General features: G+C 40.4%; 2 protein-coding genes across 7 annotated transcripts in view; one reads left to right on the top strand and one right to left on the bottom strand.

Moving 5' to 3' along the window:
• Positions 1 to 13151, top strand: trim59 (tripartite motif containing 59). Of its 5 annotated transcripts, none has more exons than XM_088078989.1 (6): positions 2 to 211; positions 2340 to 2655; positions 2764 to 2985; positions 3779 to 3988; positions 5480 to 5554; positions 5643 to 5818. In XM_088078989.1, the coding sequence occupies exons 2-6, from the start codon at positions 2401 to 2403 to the stop codon at positions 5670 to 5672; spliced, it is 792 nt and encodes a 263-aa protein (XP_087935115.1). In that variant the 5' UTR covers positions 2 to 211; positions 2340 to 2400; the 3' UTR covers positions 5673 to 5818. The 5 variants fall into 5 exon arrangements, with proteins under 5 accessions (XP_087935114.1, XP_087935115.1, XP_042342045.2 ...); XM_088078990.1 differs by lacking the exon at positions 5643 to 5818 and adding an exon at positions 13026 to 13151 and having other exon boundaries at positions 3 to 211; XM_088078988.1 differs by having other exon boundaries at positions 1 to 211; positions 2381 to 2655; positions 5480 to 7773.
• Positions 8224 to 18749, bottom strand: part of smc4 (structural maintenance of chromosomes 4) — a 19787-nt gene continuing 9261 nt past the window's right edge. For both annotated transcript variants that reach the window (XM_042486105.2, XM_042486109.2), the window contains 15 exons: positions 16703 to 16867; positions 16344 to 16577; positions 15463 to 15648; positions 15083 to 15244; positions 14584 to 14809; positions 14351 to 14427; positions 13363 to 13515; positions 13044 to 13170; positions 12633 to 12822; positions 11165 to 11309; positions 10808 to 10981; positions 9864 to 10046; positions 9482 to 9714; positions 9210 to 9393; positions 8224 to 8558 (listed from right to left, as the gene is read on the bottom strand). In XM_042486105.2, the coding sequence (XP_042342039.2) occupies positions 8394 to 8558; positions 9210 to 9393; positions 9482 to 9714; positions 9864 to 10046; positions 10808 to 10981; positions 11165 to 11309; positions 12633 to 12822; positions 13044 to 13170; positions 13363 to 13515; positions 14351 to 14427; positions 14584 to 14809; positions 15083 to 15244; positions 15463 to 15648; positions 16344 to 16577; positions 16703 to 16867 (2604 nt within the window). In that variant the 3' untranslated portion in view covers positions 8224 to 8393. The remainder of the gene's footprint in view (positions 8559 to 9209; positions 9394 to 9481; positions 9715 to 9863; positions 10047 to 10807; positions 10982 to 11164; positions 11310 to 12632; positions 12823 to 13043; positions 13171 to 13362; positions 13516 to 14350; positions 14428 to 14583; positions 14810 to 15082; positions 15245 to 15462; positions 15649 to 16343; positions 16578 to 16702; positions 16868 to 18749) is intronic.

Here is an 18749-nt window from a genome sequence, read left to right on the forward strand (position 1 = left end):
AAACCGTTACGCAGTTGGACTACATGTGTGTCGCAAAACACGTTTACATTTGTTTTGTATTTTACACACAAGCATTTGAACGTCTTCGAAAGGTTTTACTGAGAACACTTGAAGGGTGCACGAGAAGGAACAGGAAATGAAAGCTCTGTTTTGGACTCACTTTTCTCCGGGCTGCTCCCTCCCAGCAGACTATAGACTGTATACAAAGACGGTGAGTTTCTATAAACTAATGATTTCTCTCTCAAAACATCTTTTTAAAAGTGCGTACGTTGTGTGACTTAAGCGAAGCAAATGACTGGTTATTTGCTGAGAAAGTAGCCGCGACAACTATTATTTAGCTAACGGTATTTAACGTGCCAAGTTAGTTAAACTATAAGATAAAAACGACAGTTTATCACTTGGACATTTCCTAGTTGTTTGATGTGTCACCGAGTTTACTCTCGTCTTGTGAAAGAAAGGGTGTGGTTACCCTGAAGAAATGTAAAAAAGCCATTTCTAAAAAGCACCCATTATACAGGTGAATTTGGCTAACATGAATTAACTGACAACATTGATTGGGCCCCAGCAGAACAGCTGTTAGGGACGGTGGCTGGGGTTTGGCTTGGATCTTACACATTTTTTTTTTTGCACATCTTTTACACTTTTTTTGTACGGTATTTTCGTATTTCGGTATTCACTCCGTCATAAATAACCTATTTCCAAGTGTGTGGTTATGATAAATTATGTTATTTTGGAGATTTTTTAAGAGAGCATGCTTTTAAAATCCAAATGTGGGTTATGTGGTTCTGATAAATACAAAATACAGCCATTTAAAGCTGTATGCTCCTCCCCTCAGTCAAAATAAAAAACATAAGTCCCTAACAATTGCTTGAAAATTATTTGACATGCCTCTCCTTTTTGCACCACACCTTCCCCCTCATAACAAGTTGTTCCCTAACTGTGAACAACCTGTTCGTCTTGAAATAATGGACAGGTCACAGTAAAATGTATGAAAAAAAACAAAACAATTTTTGACAGTGCCCATAACACATGTGGATATGGCTAAAATTAATTGGGCCCCAGTCAAACACCTGTTGCTTGTTTAAACCTGTGCATTTCGGCTGCCGTTTGACTCCATAAATGGATCAGGTTTTGAGGGTTAGGTGCTCAACTGAACAGCCTGTCCTGACAACAAAGTGTGTGTCTGTGTATGTGTGTTGGGACTGGGTGGGTGCTGGCAGAAAGCCTCCTATTGTCACTGCGGTGCGAGCTGTAACTAGAGGAGAGAGCCCGTACACACACACACACACACACACACACACAAACACACCAAAGCATAACCGATCCTTTAATATGGCCTGAGCCGTTTTTTTTGGCAGTTCTCTTGTTTTTCAGTACCAGATGTTTGGACTTATTTTGATGAGGCAATCCATGGTGTTAAACCTCATGTTATTAATAGGGAGGCACTCATTCATTAATCTAATGCAGTCCAATAGAAATGCACCGACGCAAAGTCTGCTTTTATGATGCCTATGATGTTCTGTTTTTTTCTGACACTGTCAAAAATTTTTAATGAAATTAATTGTTTTAGCATTGGGGCCACAGTGGTTGTTCTGGACTGCATTATGCTGAGAAGGTTTTCTAATATTGGTGTTTTCCCTTCATGAGACCAATCAAGTAATGAGACCAATCCATGCTCTTTTTTCTGACTTGATTTCTCCATTGTTGCTTTCTCCATTTATTTGCCAACCCGTAGAATATGACACGCCTACTTATGTCATCATGGTTTGCACTTCAGGTCAAGAAAAAAGGTGCTATTTTTGGTTCCATCTGAGAACCAGCTTTTCAGGTTCTGAATCAAGTTATTTTTGGTCAAAACGCTCTGAACGCTTGAAAATTATTTGCGAGAACCAGAATGGAGCTGGTTCCATGCTGATGGAAAAGAGGTATGACTGTTTAACACCAGTGCACTGACAGTCAGGGACTGGAGGACTGTAGTTGGTAATGAAAAATGGGTTTCACACAGCTATGAAAATGCTGCGCCCAAGTGCGGTGAATGCCTCATGAACAGTTTCTCAATTAATCACCGTGTCTATAAAATGTCAGAAAATTGGGACAATGCCTAATTTTCCTTTTCAGATGTCTTTTTTTATATCTGATCAGCAGTACAAACCCCCAAATGTATTCAATTAACTGTCATATATGACAGAAAAAGTTTCGAGTCATCACACATTTGAGAAGTTGGAACCTCCAACTGTTGCTTTTAAAATGAACAAAACAATTGATGGTCAAAGTAGTTAAACTTCACCAGGTTCTGTTCACTTTACAGCTGCAGCAAGTGATTGTGCTTTGCTGAACAGGTGCAGCACGCAGCTTTTCATCCATCCTGCTGTCCTGCCAGATCTTCTTCCCCTCTCCACCATGGACAACCTAGAGGAGGACCTGACATGCTCCGTGTGCTACACTCTGTTCTCTGATCCGCGAATACTGCCCTGCTCACACACCTTCTGCAAGTCCTGTCTGGACAACCTACTCCAGGTGTCTAACAACTATTCCATCTGGCGGCCGCTACGTCTGCCGCTAAAATGCCCCAACTGCCGCAGCGTGGTGGAGCTGCCCCCGATGGGCGTAGATGCTCTGCCTACCAACATATCTCTGCAAGCCATCATAGAGAGAGTAGGGACTGAAACATTTACCCTTTGGCTGTCTGTCAGTCAAATATTTTCTTATTGCTTATGATACTTTGCAGTTTGTCCTCATCTGTCTTGTGTCTTCCTGTTTCAGTACCAGAGTGACAGTGCACCACGCCCCCCCTCCTGTAAGGAGCACCACAGGCATCTTCTGAACATTTACTGCGTCCAGGATCATCAGTTGATCTGTGGGCTGTGTCTGACTATCGGGCAGCACCGGGGCCATGTCATAGACGACCTGCAGGCGGCATACATCAGAGAAAAACAGACCCCATCGCAGCTGCTGGCCAGACTCTCTGAGCAGAAATGGGCACAGGTTGGGAAACCTGTTACTATGACTACTGCTTGATCTTGGAGAAATTCATGTAGAAAAGATGCTCTGAAAAATGGTATCTGTTTAACCCTTGTGCTGTCCTAACGTTTTGTATATTCTGCTTGTCCTGAGGGTCAAAAAAGACCCACCTTAATACCCTAAATTAGAGCACCTTGATTGAATTTTATACCCCAGATCTAGTTTGCATGAAAAAACAACCTGTCATTCATCACAAACTTTGTGAATATCTAGGTTTTTCCTCTTCACAGTGCAGAAAGATCTGCATTTAATCAGAGGAATCCACTCACTTCCATTACAACACATGTCCTAATGGTTTTCTTTACTAAAGTAGAGGGTTATTATTATTATTATCATTAAGGTTAAGTACTGCATGGGTGTAAACATATTTTTTTGGCAAGATACTGTATATAACTTTTATAGCCTAGGGTAGTAGAAAAGATGTGCAAAATGTAGTTTTGAATGCATGTTATTATAGGGAAACAATATCTAGCAACATAATAGGACAGTATGCAAGTGTGTGTGTGTGTGGTTTTTGTGGTATGAAAATGATTTTTATAACTGTTGGGTAAAAAATGACCCCTAAGATGAGATTTTTACCCTTTGGTTGTACCATGCAATGTTTCACTTATTCTCATGTTGGGTCATTTAGGTTTTTTTATGCACTTAAACATAGTGGTGGGTCATTTTTGACCCCTAAGATGACGAAAGGGTTAACTAAACATATTGATAGAAATGTTCCCGTGCTGACTGCCCGCTCCCTCTATCCTCCTGTCAGTTGTGTGAGCTGGGGGAGCAGCTGGAGCAGGAGAAGGCCCGCTGCGAGGATGTGCTGAGCCAGGACCGACAGGAGGTCAATCAGTTTTTTCAGAATCTGGAGGCCGTGCTGGCCAGGAAGAGACACGCCTGCCTGGAGGCTCTGGATCAAGCTGAAGCAGAGCTGTCCCGAACCTACGACCCACTCAACGACAGAGTGAAGCTCCTACAGGTGTGTTTCATGGCTGATTCACATCAAATCAAAGCACACTTCATCATCACACATCAGTGACTGTCTACCATCCTTTTAGTGCACAAACTAGTTACCTGGATCACCAGCTACATGGAAAGGTAATTACAGTAAACTGCACATTTTTCCAACCAGATTTCAGTTGAACTTGAGATGCAGTGTGTGGTCACTATGGAGTACACACTGCAGGAGCCAATACTGAAAAAAAAAGAAGAAGATCAGTTCATTTTCGCCCATCACTACCTCATGCTGCATTCATGCCATATAACTCAGAGAGTTGTGTGCTTTCAGACATAGTTTTGTGTGAGAGTAAAATACTGTGCATTGACAATTTAATATTTTGTCTTTTGAATTTGGATTTAGCTACCGTCAATGATGGACTTTGGCTGTCGTTACACGTCCATATTTATTTGGTCTTCAGGCACCTTGAAATTATTTAGTGCCAGGGATGATGTATTAGAGAAATCTGAGTTTGCCTGATTAGTTACGACTTGGATGTAAGGATATTTAATATATCAAATGTACTTGATATACCTTGTTCAACTTGGGATATTAGAAATGGCTATGTTGTGTGCATCGAGTAAATGGTCACGTTATTTTTTTAAGCCACTGGTATAAGATATGCTTCGGCGTTTCAGTTCTCTCTCTCCTATGGCTTGCTCCCTCTCATGTACACACACACACACAGACTCACAAACATTAAATGTCACAGATGCATGTGTTTTTATATCTGCAGAACTCCAGACTGTAACCAGTCGCATTTTGCAACTATGAAGCACTAGTGCGACTTGCAAATATTAATAGATGAACTTAAGAGATGCTGGTTTGTTTCCAGCTCACAGCACATTATTCCTCACATTTAAAGGTGCAGCAGCAGTTTAATTTTCTGCTGACTGCTAACAATTAACTGTTGATCAGAAGCTTCAAGCTCACATCAACACTTCAGGTCCGCAATGTGCCAGATGCTTCAAAATGAAAGCTCTCGTGATTCTTTTTCGATTTATTCAATTGCAACAAGACTTTAACTTCATAAGAAAAGTATTTAATATGTGTTTGCTATGACAGTAGCTGCCTTATTTAACTTAATTGTAACTTGAGTACATTTAGTAGTTTAGTAGTCTACAGTTGTCTAGAGGAGATTTAAAATTCCAATATAGCCTAAAAATAAAATAATTTTTTTTTTTTTTTAACATTAGTGCTTTTTATGATGTTGAAAATTGGTCTTGAACATTGAATTGTGGCTAAAATACTTGTGTGTCTTACATGGTGGCATATAGAACTGTGACAATTTATTTGTTATTGATTTAGTCTAAAAAATGTCCAATACAAGTTCCCAGAGCCTAAGGGGCTAAAACTATCCCAAACCTTGAAGTATTAGATTAAAAAATCTAAAAAAAAACCCCAAAACAACAAAACAGAAATCATCTCATTGAGGAGTGTGTAAAACCCTGATAAGTGTCATGTCTCTTGCAGGAAGAACAGTTGGACCTGGTGTCTTTGGGTTCATCACTCGAGGATGAGGACTCGCCGCTGGTCTTCCTGGAGCAGGTGCGTTTGTTCAGAGAGAGGGTGGAGGAGTTTATTAAAACTCCTTTGCCCTCAGTGATAAACCTCTCCGTCACCCCGCGGGCAGCAGAGCACCTTCAGCAGCACTGGCCTGCTGTGACCATTGGGAATCTGGAGGAAGCACCTGTCCCTAATGTACGCTACTGTGCCAGATGTGGCGGAGTGGAGGCTGAAGCTGGGAGGGATCAGTCTGACGGTCGGGGGCAGAGCATGTGGTGTGAGCTGCAGCCTACTTTCTCTGTGGTGCTGCTGGGGCTGCTTCTGCTGCTGGCAGCGCTGTGGTACAACCCTGTTGGAGGGGCTTCGCTCGGTTTTTCTCTGCTCTCTCAGTTCAGTCAGTTAATCCACGGGCTGAGCAGTGAACTGATCACATCTGTCTGGGACGTTGCAGAGTCTGCATACACAGCGATGGAGGCCACTGTAGTAAGATGGAGATCTCTCCTCTCACACTAATGAAACACATCAAACTGGAGCCCTCAGTTTTGAAGTTAGAGGCTGAGAATGTCTCACGTCCTCACTCTGTTGCCATTGTCTTAGAACAATTCAGGCAATGAGTAAACAAATCAACATTTAAAGCAGGTTTATTGATACAGAAGAAAAAGATCATCATGAAATTGAATATTACAAAAATGTGCAACTAAAATAAATGGAGTAGAAATAACTTATCAGTAATGAAAAATAACCATTACATGTAGTTAATGTTAATTTAAGGGTGGATTTTTCCCTTTACCCTTACTTTAAAGATTCCCTGGACAACCTATAGTCATGACTTTATTTTTTCCATGCTTGGAAGCTGCACAGAATATTCATTCTTTAAAAAAAATTGAGCACAGTTTACATAGCCGTAAATCTTTTTATTCCTTTGCACTGGTGATAGCCGTGGCTGGATGCATTATGGTTTTGGGTCGTCCATCCGTCCAATTCTCAACAAGATACCTCAAGGACCCCTTGGGGGAATTTCTTCAAGTTCAGCACGAACACTTGCTTGGACTCAAGTATGAACCGATTCCATTCGGGTGGTCAAAGGTCAAGGTCACTGTGACCTTCTGTCTGTCTTATTTTCATGAACTCAATATCTCAAGAACACCTGGCAGGATTTTCTTCAAATTTGACACAAACATCTGTTCAGGGTTTACAATGAACTTATTACATTATGATGTTCAAAGATCAAGGTCACTGTGACCTTGCATTCTTCTCATTCTTGTGAAGGCCATATATGAAGAAGGGCTTGAGGGAGTTTTTAGCGCAAACGTTCATGTGGACTCAATAATGAGAAAGTGCTGACATTTTATATGCAAGAGGTCAAAGGTCAACTTCATGTGACAAAATAATGTTCTGCAAAATCAATTTTCTTGCCACTCATACCATCTTATCTCTGAAACGGAAGGAGACATTAGGTCAAATACTGAACTGGGGACAGTCATCTTACCATGTGGCGATAATTCTTATTACGTAGTGAATTGTCATGTTCCTCTTTGGAGTGTGTTATTATAGTTGTGTTGTATGTTCATACTGCCTAACTAATAAGCATTTATAATATCAAACACTAATCAAACAAATTAAGGTTTGCAAAATTCAAAGTGGGAGGGTGTTTTGGTGCCTGGAGACTCAAGTCATCTTTCCCATCATGCAGTGGGACATTTCAGTGGCTTTCCCGTTGCCTCGGCGAGCTCAGGACGTCAGTACAGCTGCACATGTATCTCCTTACACTAGACTGTTTACAGTGACTGTATGCGAACTTTAGAGCCTGGTGAGTGGAACCAGACACACGGCGGACCTGAGATCATGTTGCGGTGATGCACAGCTCTGAGCGGCTCCCTTGCTGTGCCTTAAACCATCACGCCTTATTATAAAGGACTGTATTTCCACCAGCACTTTTTATAGTGTTGCACTGCTTTTTAGTCTATTTGAAAAAATGTAGCATTTCGAAAAGCTTCACCAGAACAATTTTGCAACCTGCAAATGTTTCGCTCAAGCAGACATCTTAAGGGCAGATCCGCACTGAAACACCAGCCTGATTATGCAATATATCAAGCTGCACTCCCAATTATTATCTACACAGGTGTTATGCAAACTGTACTTCTTTGCTATTTTTCTAACCTTATTCTCAGAGTTCCTGTATTTTAAAAAGTCAATAAATTTGCTTAAATGCTTTTAGATTTTGTAGGTCATTTTCAAATGACCTACAAAATGGGCTACAAGTCAATTCGTGTTGCAGTATGTCTCAAAGTGGTGCTGATGCTCATTGTCTTTGAAGTGTAAAATACCATATATGGTGTCCAAGCCATCACATGACCTCACAGCAGAACATCACCAGTGTGCACATATTAGAACAAAACACAACTGTTTGTGATGGTCATGCAATAGTTAAATATACAGTTTTATATATTTTAAATACAGCCTTTTTAAGTTGACCATTGGAACTTCTTTTTTTTTTTTTAATCACTGAGATACTTAAGACGAGGTGCAGAATTTTAGGGAATCTACAGCTTGCCTAGTCACAAAACACTTAATTGAATTTTCTGCAAAAACAAATATGTTGTGGACAAGTTACTTAAATAACTTTACAGGACTTCTCTAATCATTTCAGAGTGCCTGAGATGTGTTTACTTATTTCTTGAACAAAGTATATTTACAGTGTAAGGAAAAGATTTTTGTCAGAAAACATTTATTGGTTCAGATAGTAAAAAGTAAAAAGAATGATAAAGAGTAGCAGCGTTTCATTGCGAAGGACGAAATGAAAAGAACATATTTACATGTTGTGATAAAGACAGTAAAACAGCAAAGACAGCCCTCTACGGTTAGCAGAGCTTCTTCAGGTTTAAGCTGTGACAGCGTCATGCTCTCTAAACACGATTGTTTTGGGGTTGATTCCCACGCTTTTGGTGGTGTTGTGAGTTTTGTAGATGCCGATGAGACGATCGGCGATCTCGAACATGTTGTTCCTCAGAGAGATGATGATGAACTGAGCGTTCTTTGTTTGTTCCTGCACAGAAATAAGGGAAAAGGGAGAGAAATTACTGATCTGAAGAGATTTAGATTTTTGTCTCAACTGAGTTTGATATTGTGTGCTGCTCCTGTGGAGGTGCTGTCAAATTGTAACCTACACAAATACAGATATTTATGTTGGATATTTTCCTTTACGTTTTGGCCTCTTGCCTCTACCCAAACACAGTTTTAGGTCACTAAAACAGATCTTTTTAAAATGACTTCTAAACTGAAGACTTTTCGAAACACCTGTTTAATTTTTGTCTAATCAGAGATTAGAGAGGGAATATATCCATTCAAAAAATATCTGTATAAACGTAGAGCCTTCTATAGTGTATTTTATACGAAGTGCTGTCAAATTGTAATCTTTAGAATGAAATAAACATTTACACAAAAGTCTACAAAAATACTGGGCACCATGGAGGCCGACAGTTAAATACTTTGTTTTGCTCCAGCGCCCAAAAACAGGTGATTTATCTGAACTTTCTCATTAATCCGGCGTTAATACCAGCAGCCCCAGACTTACACATTACACCACCTTCCTACTAAACTGTACTTTGACCATGAAAGTGAGAGAGATCTTAAACCCAGAATTTCAACACTTCAGCACGCAGTTTCTCTTAGTAACTAACACACAATTCATACTCACGTAAATGTAACAGGCCACAATGGAGACGTTCTTGAAATCCAGAGCAGCGTCTATCTCATCCATGAAGTAGAGCGGTGTGGGTTTGTAGTGGTGCAGAGCAAACACCAGAGCCAAGGAGCTGAGGGTCTTCTCTCCACCTGATAGGTTAAAGATCTTTTTCCAGCTTTTCTTTGGAGGACGCACACTAGAGGGAGTGAGAGACAGAAAATCAGAGCTCAAACAATTGGATTTGGATTTGCTTTGTCTGGCAGTTTATTTTTCTCCTCTCTTACCTGAACATGATTCCCTCGGAGAAAGGGTCTAAACTGTCCACCAGCTCCAACTCTGCGTCGCCACCCAGTGTGAGCATCTGGTAGTTTTCCTTCAGCTTGTTCGTGATCATGTTGAATCCGGTCATGAACTCGTTGAGGCGCTGTTTGCGCAGGTCCTCGTAGCCACGTTTGAATTGGTCTCTCTCCGTAGTGATCTCGTCCAGCTGAGCCACGCGCTGCAGGTACATCTCCTCCTGAAAACAGACACCATGACAACCATTGAAACTGTTTGTTTTCTTTTAATAAATTCTGAACAGGATTTCACGACTGTGAGATTTAAAATGACAACATTTGCAAACCTCTGCAGTTAGACTGAGTGATGCCTGTTTATGTTTGTGCATACCTTCTTCTTGTACTCAGCAATGGCGCCAAGGTTGGGCTTCATCTGACTACATTTGGTCTCTAACGTGATCATCTTGTTGATAATGACGTTGGGATTGGAGATTTCTTCAAGTTCTGCAGAAGTCAGTACGGGGAGTTCCTCTGCTGGCTGACCCTCAATGGTATGAAGGGACAGCTTGGTGGCCTAAAGAATATAAAGAAGATAACGGTTAGTCAAAACATAGACACGACAGTCAAAAACATAACTCGTAATAACTTACAGTAGAGAAGGAAGCCCTGCTTTAATGGCAACCTTCATTTTAGAAACACAAAGAAATCTGAAATCTTAATTATTTCACCTTTTTTTAAGAGAACATTTCAAGTCAAAATTTAAAAATGTAAAATACAATCAGATGAACAGGACTCTAATAAACAGCCAATTCAAACAAGTGAACAAATAAGTTAAACTATTAGAATAGTGCCAAATTAAAGCCCCTGAAATGACTACTTAAAAAACATCAGAAGTGAATTAGCATAAAATGAATTTCTTTGTTTGGATAGATTTTGACAGATAGTTCTTCAGCCAGTTTCACCCCTTGAGCCCTGGGAGGTGCTACAGAGCCCCTCTGGCAACTTTATCCCAATGCTATTCTAAACTCAACAAAGAGACTGCGGAGTTTGAAGCCACTGACGGACACTGACGTGAACTGTTTTTAATGATCCTGTCTGTCTCTTTTACTAACTGTCTGCTTTTTAGGTTGTGTCTTGTTTTGTGAGCTTAAGACTATTTTCCACTTGGTGGACAATTAAGATATATTCTGTTCTCCTGTCATGTGGCTGAGCTCCCATAACTATTGCTTTGGTGAGTACAATGTTATCATTACCTATAGAACCGACAGCCGACAGAGTTACAAAAATAAAACCAGAGTTGTGCTTGAATCCACATGCACGCCCCTCCTCACCCACCTCTTTCTGCCAGTGTTTGATCTTGTTGTTGTGTTCGGTGATGGTGGTCTCGATCTGTTCAATGCGCAGCCGTACACTGAGGGACTCCTCCTGCATAGCGTGCTCCTGCTGCTGCAGAACCTTTATCTCCTTCAGCACCCCCTGATACTGCTCCTGCACCTCAGGAAGTGCGGCCTACAGGACAAGACAAACAGAGGTACTCCTCTTACATATGATAACGGCCGTCAAAAATTTCTCGTGGAACAGGAAACTACTAGATTTGGATATACTGGTAATAAATGACTGGGCATTTTTCTGTGAAATTCTGCAAGAAACAAAAACAATGAGCCCTAAACACAGAGTAAATAAAGAGCCAACCTCAGCCTCTTGACAGGCCTTCATGACCTCCCCGGCCTCATCCTCCAGTTTCTTCAGTTGTTCTGTGAGCTCGGCCATCGACTTCTCATTCTCTTCCAGCTCAGCCTGCACACGACTCACACTCTCTTCACACTTCTTCAGGTTGCTGCAGACAGAGAGGACAGAGGACACAGGTATTAGCATCTGTCAGTCTGAGTGGCGAGTGAAAAATTACTGATGATGTCAGGTTTGGTCTTGCAGAACAAAACTTATTAAGTGGCTGCTGAAGAGCTACGTGGTTACAAGGATCTCAGCACGGTGACAGTTGAATTGATTAGAACAGAATAGTATTCATTCAGTCAGACAAATGTGATAGACGACTGAAAAAACGTGGCTGAAATGCATAGACACATTAGACATCCTCTTAGAAGAAATAGCTGTGGCTTCAGATTGTTTTCTAAAAGTCTGCTAACAAGACTGTAACACCCATACTAAATGCACGTCCAGTGTGTGTTAAATCATTATTGTTCTCAGGCGACTGCATGATGGGGAAGCAGTGATGTGATGCGGCTCATAATACAGCTTGCTATACTCAGCTAACAGGAATCCCTGCACTGCTGCACTCAGACCCTCAATCAAATTAATATGGCATGCCTGCAAAATCATCCAGCATAAACAGAAATACAGACACAACATTTGTGTGATGATGCATGCTAACATGCAAAAATTAATCATGGATCGAAAATTAGCTTGGCCATTAGAGAAAAGAGGTGATTATATTACTGTGGTTAACCCCCATCATAGACATTTTCTTGCACTGAAGCCACAACTGACTCTGAAAAACAAGATATTTTAAGACATAAAATCTATAACATTGCTATGTTCATCTGTTTAACTTGTGGCTTTTTGTCTTTCCTGCATGCTTCTGCACTAAGAAGTTGCATATTGACACCATTAAAACATTACATTTATGGATAAAACTGTAATGTTCGCGTAAAAACAACAATCTAAAGCTGACTTCAGATACATCAAGGCTGTATTTAACAAGTAGGAAGAACTTTGACATTGGCTGCTTGTGTGTCTTTATTTATAAACTCTGCTGTGTTCTCATTTGGCTGGCGAGCTTTTCCAGCTGAACAAACCACGTCACATGCAGCCACCAGTGTCATCTTGCTGCATCAGACTGCCAGACTGTCCTGCCCACATGATCAATCTTAATGTTCCAGCTACGCATACTGATGACTAGATGCTCATTTTGGTTGCTACAGCCACAACATGAAGAAACCAATGAGAAGTAGAGGAAGACGAGAGGAGTTTAGTGAGAGTTCACGAAAGCTAATGCTACTGATATGTGATGCACAGACCTGACACAAACCAGACACTTTACCAAACAAATGCACAGACTGTATTATAGCTGATCCATCTGACTTTAAACAAATTATGTAAACAACATGTAATTATGGAGCCTAAAAATGCATTATTTCCTCACCGGTCAGCTGTCTTTATGGCCACTTTGGCCTTGGTTATGGTGGAGGAGCAGTCGTCCAGCTCCTTGTTGACCTTGTCGAGCTTGTCCTGCTGAGCCTTCAGCTTGTGGCTATTGATGTCTACAATGAGGTTGTGGAGCCTTTTCACCTCATTTTCCACCTTCCCAGCCTTGCTGGATGCTGCTTCATAGTCTGAGAGAGAAAAAGAGGGTTACGGGGGGGACAGAACAGGAAGGAAGCAATAAAAGACAATAATAATATTAATGTTAGACATTTTGACAAGATTTGATTATGTGGAGTGTATATATCCCCCTACAAAGTACAAGTCAGTTAAACATTCGATCAGACTTCGAGTAAATGCCATATTTAACAATTAACAATGTTTCTCTTTTCAGTTTACAGGAGGACCGTACCTTTCTTGAAAGCGTCCAGGCTCTTCTCCATCTGTTTCTGTTTGGCCTTGTCTGGGGCAGCAGCCAGCACGTTGGCCTCAAGTTCCTTGATCTGAAGTTTCAAGTGAGTCTCCTGATCAGCTAGACTCTGAAGTAAGGAAACAAGAGAAATACTCAGTCACACAGGCATTTTAACAATAAAGTGTTTTTTTAGTTAATACTTTCACATTTTATAATTGGCTTTGAACCGCAGGGGTTATTATTTACGTAGATCACAATGCACCCAAATGAGTGAGACAGAAACACAGTGAATGAAAAGGATGATGTGTATTTGCCGTACAGTCATGCTGTTGGCGTATTTTTCCAGGGTGTTCTTCATATCTCTGAGCTGTGGCTGCAGGCGCTGAATGTTCTCCTCTAGCTGCAGCTTTTTGTCTTGGCAGCTCTGCAGCTTCGACACTTTCTCATTCAGCTTGCTCTCCATAAGGTCAAGCTGCAAAAAAACACATGAATGTCATCACTTCTCATACCTCATGTGGTGATAATCTGAAGCAGGGTCTATTTTCAGTCAGTATCTTAGAATTACTTCTTGGAAATGTGCTTATGGTAAATCTTCAATACTGTTATCTTATAGCAGAGAATTAGAATGATTTATGAAGATAAATGCACCCATTTGGAGGAAAAAGTGGAAGTTCTCCTTTGAGAGTGAAAAAAAAATAAAATTTCAGTGATACTGAAAATTTAATTCAGGACTGATGAATTTTTAAATTATTTCCAAAATATTTTACTGCATTTAAATGACTTTAAGTAGTTTAAAAGAGCCTACCTTGACCTTTCTTGAGCCAAGTATTTTATTTGTCATTCAAAAGCCAAACATTATCAAACACGCACTTCCTGGTTATTTGTGGATGAGCAAACTGCTTGCGCTTGCTAAATTTACTTGCACATTAGACAATCCTGCTTTGAACTGGTGTCTTACACCAATGTGCATCACTTGATTTTAGTGATGTTGAAACGGTCACGTAGCGCAGCACTAGATTTTAAATTCATAATACAAGGCATGTAATCTGCCCAACACTAGACGTCATTTTTAATAACATATTTTAAACAGCTGAAACGAAGTATATGCAAAACTTTTTCTGCAAAACAGGCAGAGTTGCGTAAATGCAGCTTTACTTTGCACTAAATATGTAACAAGAAGTTAGAATCTCATATATTTTTTTTATGAATTTTTAAAAATCAAACACAGAGAAAAACACAGTTAAAAGCACAGAATATTTACTGATTAGGGCCAGTTTTCTATTGTAAGCCATCTAATGAATAATCACCTCCTCCTGGGAGACCTCAGTCCCAATAGAGGAGCCCATCCTGCCCTTCAGTACTCTTCCTCCTCCAGTCATGGTTCCTGTGCAGCAAACACCAAATTGGAGATTAAAAAATAGAATCTATGAATGTATTGTCTTCACAAAAGTATGCATGCAAGAGCCATAAGTATGCATGCTAGGAAAAAAAAAAAAAATCAGCCGGGTAAACTATAAGGCAGAAAAATTTGGCCACCCACCCGCCATCTCAATGATCTGTCCCTTCAGGGTGACCACTCTCCAGCGCTTGTCCTTCTGGAAGGCCATCCTCGTGGCCTGCTCCATGTCCTGGGCCACCAGGGTGTCTCTCAGGGCAAAGTAAAAAGCCGGCCGCACCTTCTCGTCCTTCACGCGCACCATGTCAAAGAGACGAGGGCTGTCCTCTGGGGTGTGAATAGGAGCCATGTTCCTCTCCCACACCTTCATCTGAGCAAAGGAAGTGAGCAGAAAGGAAAAGGCACAGCAAAACGAGGAGATCACTTGTTTTATCAAAGGAAACCTGAAAAGCTCAATATAGCTTTTAAGTCATGTAAATGCACGTCTTTAGAAATCCTACTTACAAACTGGTAGAGTTTCAAAGATACTGAACTGAAGACGGTCGAGTGTAGAATGATATTTAAAATCTATCTATCCTTAAAGAGAAAAAATCATCGGTTCACACTCTCTTGATTAAAGGTCCAAAAGCGTAGTCGTATTTACCTTGTCAAGGCCGATGAAGGTGGCAAAACCAATGTTCTGCTCTTTAAGGAACATGACACATTTCTGCGCTGTGTCGATGGTATCCACGACGATGTTGTCCAAAGCGCCACAACTAGAGGAAATGGCCACATCGTATTTCTCATCTATGGCTCCAAGGTCTCCCTACAAAAAATATATATTAATATAGCTACTGTAGACCTCTGCTTTTCATTCTATAAGCAGAATGCTTAAAAGTCAACTAAAAAATATCAGTAAATGTAGGGCTGAAGTTAACATCGAAATGTTAAGACTCAAGCTACTGTGCACACTGTAACTAGATCACTTCAGATTAAATTCTTGCTGTGTAACCCTGTATATTAATATGTTTTACAGCTTTTTACCAATCTTCCAAAGATGCCAGGGATTCTGCCGCTCTTCTTCTGCTGCATGAGGGCATCCAGGACTCTTCCGCGACTGCGGTTGGAGGACAGAGAGCTCTTGGCTTCATCCACCTTCTGTCTCATTTCCCTCACCACTTCCCTTGTCTCATTATCCATCTTTATCAGCTGCTCCAGTGCTCCCTCGTCCTGCAGAGAAAAAGAGAGACACATTTCAACAAGAAGCTCACAGAAATGACACCGGACATCAGATGCAAAAGTCTAGGACTATGCCTTAAAAGTCAGAGATTCGAGTCATTAGCCAGGGACCCCTCAGTTGACTGAGATTGCTTCAAGTTGAGCAGTTTTTTTTGTAGTCAGTGTGATGTGCAGTGTAACTCTGGGGACATTTTGATCCCCAGATTTTGCTGTGGAGTGAGCGCTCTTGACTTTCATGCTATTCTTTGGTACAGGGAGCTGCAGACTTGCAGGCAGACGCACAGAGGAGAGAGAGACTGCACCGAGAGGCTCTGAGAAAACAACCCCCTCTCCTCTGCTGAGAAGTGGTGAGTTTAAAGCTCAGAGCAACTTAATTCGATAGTCTCTTTTCACATTCTCTTTTGTTTTATATCTAGTGTCAGAAAAAATGTTAAACATTTCCGACTTGACGTTTGCACAATTAGCTTGTTTACTATATTACATGAATGCCACTGTCACACTCAACATCCTGCTGAGCCCATTCAAACTTAAAAACTTTAAACGAAAAATTACAAATCGTTGAATATTTATCGTAAACAGCCAAATCTCACTCAACTGGCATAATTCTGATTCAGGCACGACCCTTAAAATATGTTCTGTAAATACTGACTAAACAAAAGCCATCAAAACAGCAATGTTGGATTTACCTTTTTGAGCTCCTGTTCTTTCTGGGGTATCTTGACTTCCAGATCTTTGATGGCAGCACGGCGCTCACGCAGTGTGTCGGAGGTTGTCTGAAGTGTCTGCTTGGCCGTGTTGAGCTGTGTCAGAGCTGTGTTGTGACGGCTAAGGTAGAGGTCAAGCTCTGACTGAGCCAGGTCCATACGAGAGCGGGTCTCATTTACAGCCTTGCTGAGCTCCATCAGCTCTTTCTCTTTGGTCTGGGAAATACAAAAAGAGGAGATATAAAGTTGGAAGACAAAGAGATGGATGCAAAAGGTTTATTATCTAAAGTTTTAAAAAAAAAAAGAATGCAACAAATTAACAGCAAGATTTAAACACACACCTCTTTGTCCTGTTGCAAGCCGCTGGTCTCTTCCTTCAGACTCTCCATCACCTCCTCAAGTTTTTTCTCCTCTTTCACCTTCTGCTTCTCCAGCTCTTCCTTGCGAGCTGTTGCCTCAGAGATGGCCTTTTCACTGCTGGCTGGTACACCGCGAACTTCCTCCAGCTGAAAGATAAGCCAGACGGGAGAACATACAAAAACAGATGAGATGTGTCCGACTCGGGATTCTAAGCAACAGTGGCTACACCTGTCTAGGTTCAACTTGAGGACATAACTCATCAACACACACTTCAACCAACCACAGAGTAAGAGCCTGTTACCTCTTAAACTAGATGATGAGATTAAGGGTTCAGGGAAGACTTAAGGAGACAAGACGTATAAAGTAAATGGATTGTATAAACTTTTTGCCAGTGCCAGTTACAAGCAACTGTGCTACACATTCAGAAGCAGGCCAAAACACACAACTGTAATCAACTATAAACACACATTCAGCACTGAGCAAGCCCTGGTTAAGACTGGCACAACAGTCTGCCACTTGGCAGGGCTGAAACAAGGCAAGAAGTAGTGTGTGTGTGTGTGAGTGTATATAGTCTATGTTTTGTAGGGTTAACTGCGGGTGAAATGTGAATGTGGCTGCTGGGAGTGTTACACAAGCCAGGCCATAGTTGACTACCACACAGCAGAACACAGCTCCCCAGAGGTCTGCCTGCCTCTGCCCGGCTCCCCCTCTGACCAAGACGTTTCCAGAGCACAGCCATTGTAGGTGGAGCAGATAGTTTTAGAGCTCAGGGGGAGATGAGAAGATATACGTAGTTAAGAGGGAACTCTCAGCTCTGTTTGTGTGAAAAAGTTTTTTCAGATATGTGCAAGTTAGAGAAAGTGTAACATCATTTATAGTGAAACAGAGCATGAGGGGGCCATCAATAGACACACTGACAATCAACTTGTGTGTTACTTCACAGCCCCCTAGTGGCTAGTTTAGGGCAAATAGCCTGTCCTGCCATGAAATTTGATTAATAATTTTATACAGGTTTTATTTTTTTTATATAGATTATGTCAGTTCATTTAGAAGAAATATGTGGATTTCTCTTTTTCCTACATGAGAAAGAATTAAAAAGAATAAAATAAAATAAAAATAAATAAAGTAAGATCCATACACACTTTTGCAACTCAGGCAGCATATTTTATCACATAGGGCAAGACCAATTTGTCAGCAGTAATATTGACATTTTTGCATGACAGCCAAATTTATTTTACTTTGTCCTGCTTTGTGTAGCTGAAACAATCATCCCAGCAACATTTCCTTGGAAACTAAAACTTCCAGCAGCCAGATCTTCTGATTAAAATGCTACACACCGGTACTATTTGTACACAAATGTATACTATCTTGGAAATTTAAGAAAACGTTCAATTTCCACACCCACCCTAAACATTTTAAAATGACTTATCTCTATGGAATATATCACAATAGATTCCATGCATATTAGGGGTGGGGGGGAAATGATAAAGAACAGTATCACAATATTTTTTGTGTGGCATTACTACACAAATGCCAAAAATCTTTTTCCTTTTAATTACATAAATTATTAATAGTAAAAATACAAAGTTAAGTTTTGGTATCCAACTAGAATAATATAATCAATTGCTTTTTTAGTCCACTAGATATGTTTTGCTGCAATAAAAATAACTGAAGTGATTATTATTAAGTAATGCAGATGCTGACAAAGTTTTCCTTTGAGAACATAATAAGGTAACAAATTGAAATGTACTGAAATATATTTTATCACAATACTCAACAAATCACAACATGTTTAAAATCACAAAAACACTATCCTGACTTAATGTATATTATATTATATTATATATTATAGCAAATAGCTCTTTACAAACTAGAATTAAAAAGTAGACGACGTAAAATGAGTCATACTTAGAAAAACAGCACACTGTTGTGTTTACAACATGGACCTGTGAGATGAGGGATGCTTTAGGAAAAAGAATTCTCAACCTACAAGTGTTTCTAGTAAATGCAACTACAATTAAACATGTA

The sequence above is a fragment of the Plectropomus leopardus genome, chromosome 6 (genome assembly GCF_026936395.1).
Source record: "Plectropomus leopardus strain MGB_pleo_1.0 chromosome 6, ASM2693639v1, whole genome shotgun sequence".
In the NCBI taxonomy this organism is placed as follows: Eukaryota; Metazoa; Chordata; class Actinopteri; order Perciformes; family Serranidae; genus Plectropomus; species Plectropomus leopardus.

What these genes read in the sequence shown, in the direction of transcription:
- trim59 (XM_088078988.1), top strand. Translation starts at nt 2,401, where the DNA reads ATGGACAACCTAGAGGAGGACCTGACATGCTCCGTGTGCTACACTCTG. An exon ending in TGCAAGCCATCATAGAGAGA is followed by an intron (nt 2,656 to 2,763) that starts GTAGGGACTGAA and finishes TTCCTGTTTCAG; the next exon opens with TACCAGAGTGACAGTGCACC. An exon ending in ACAGAGTGAAGCTCCTACAG is followed by an intron (nt 3,989 to 5,479) that starts GTGTGTTTCATG and finishes TGTCTCTTGCAG; the next exon opens with GAAGAACAGTTGGACCTGGT.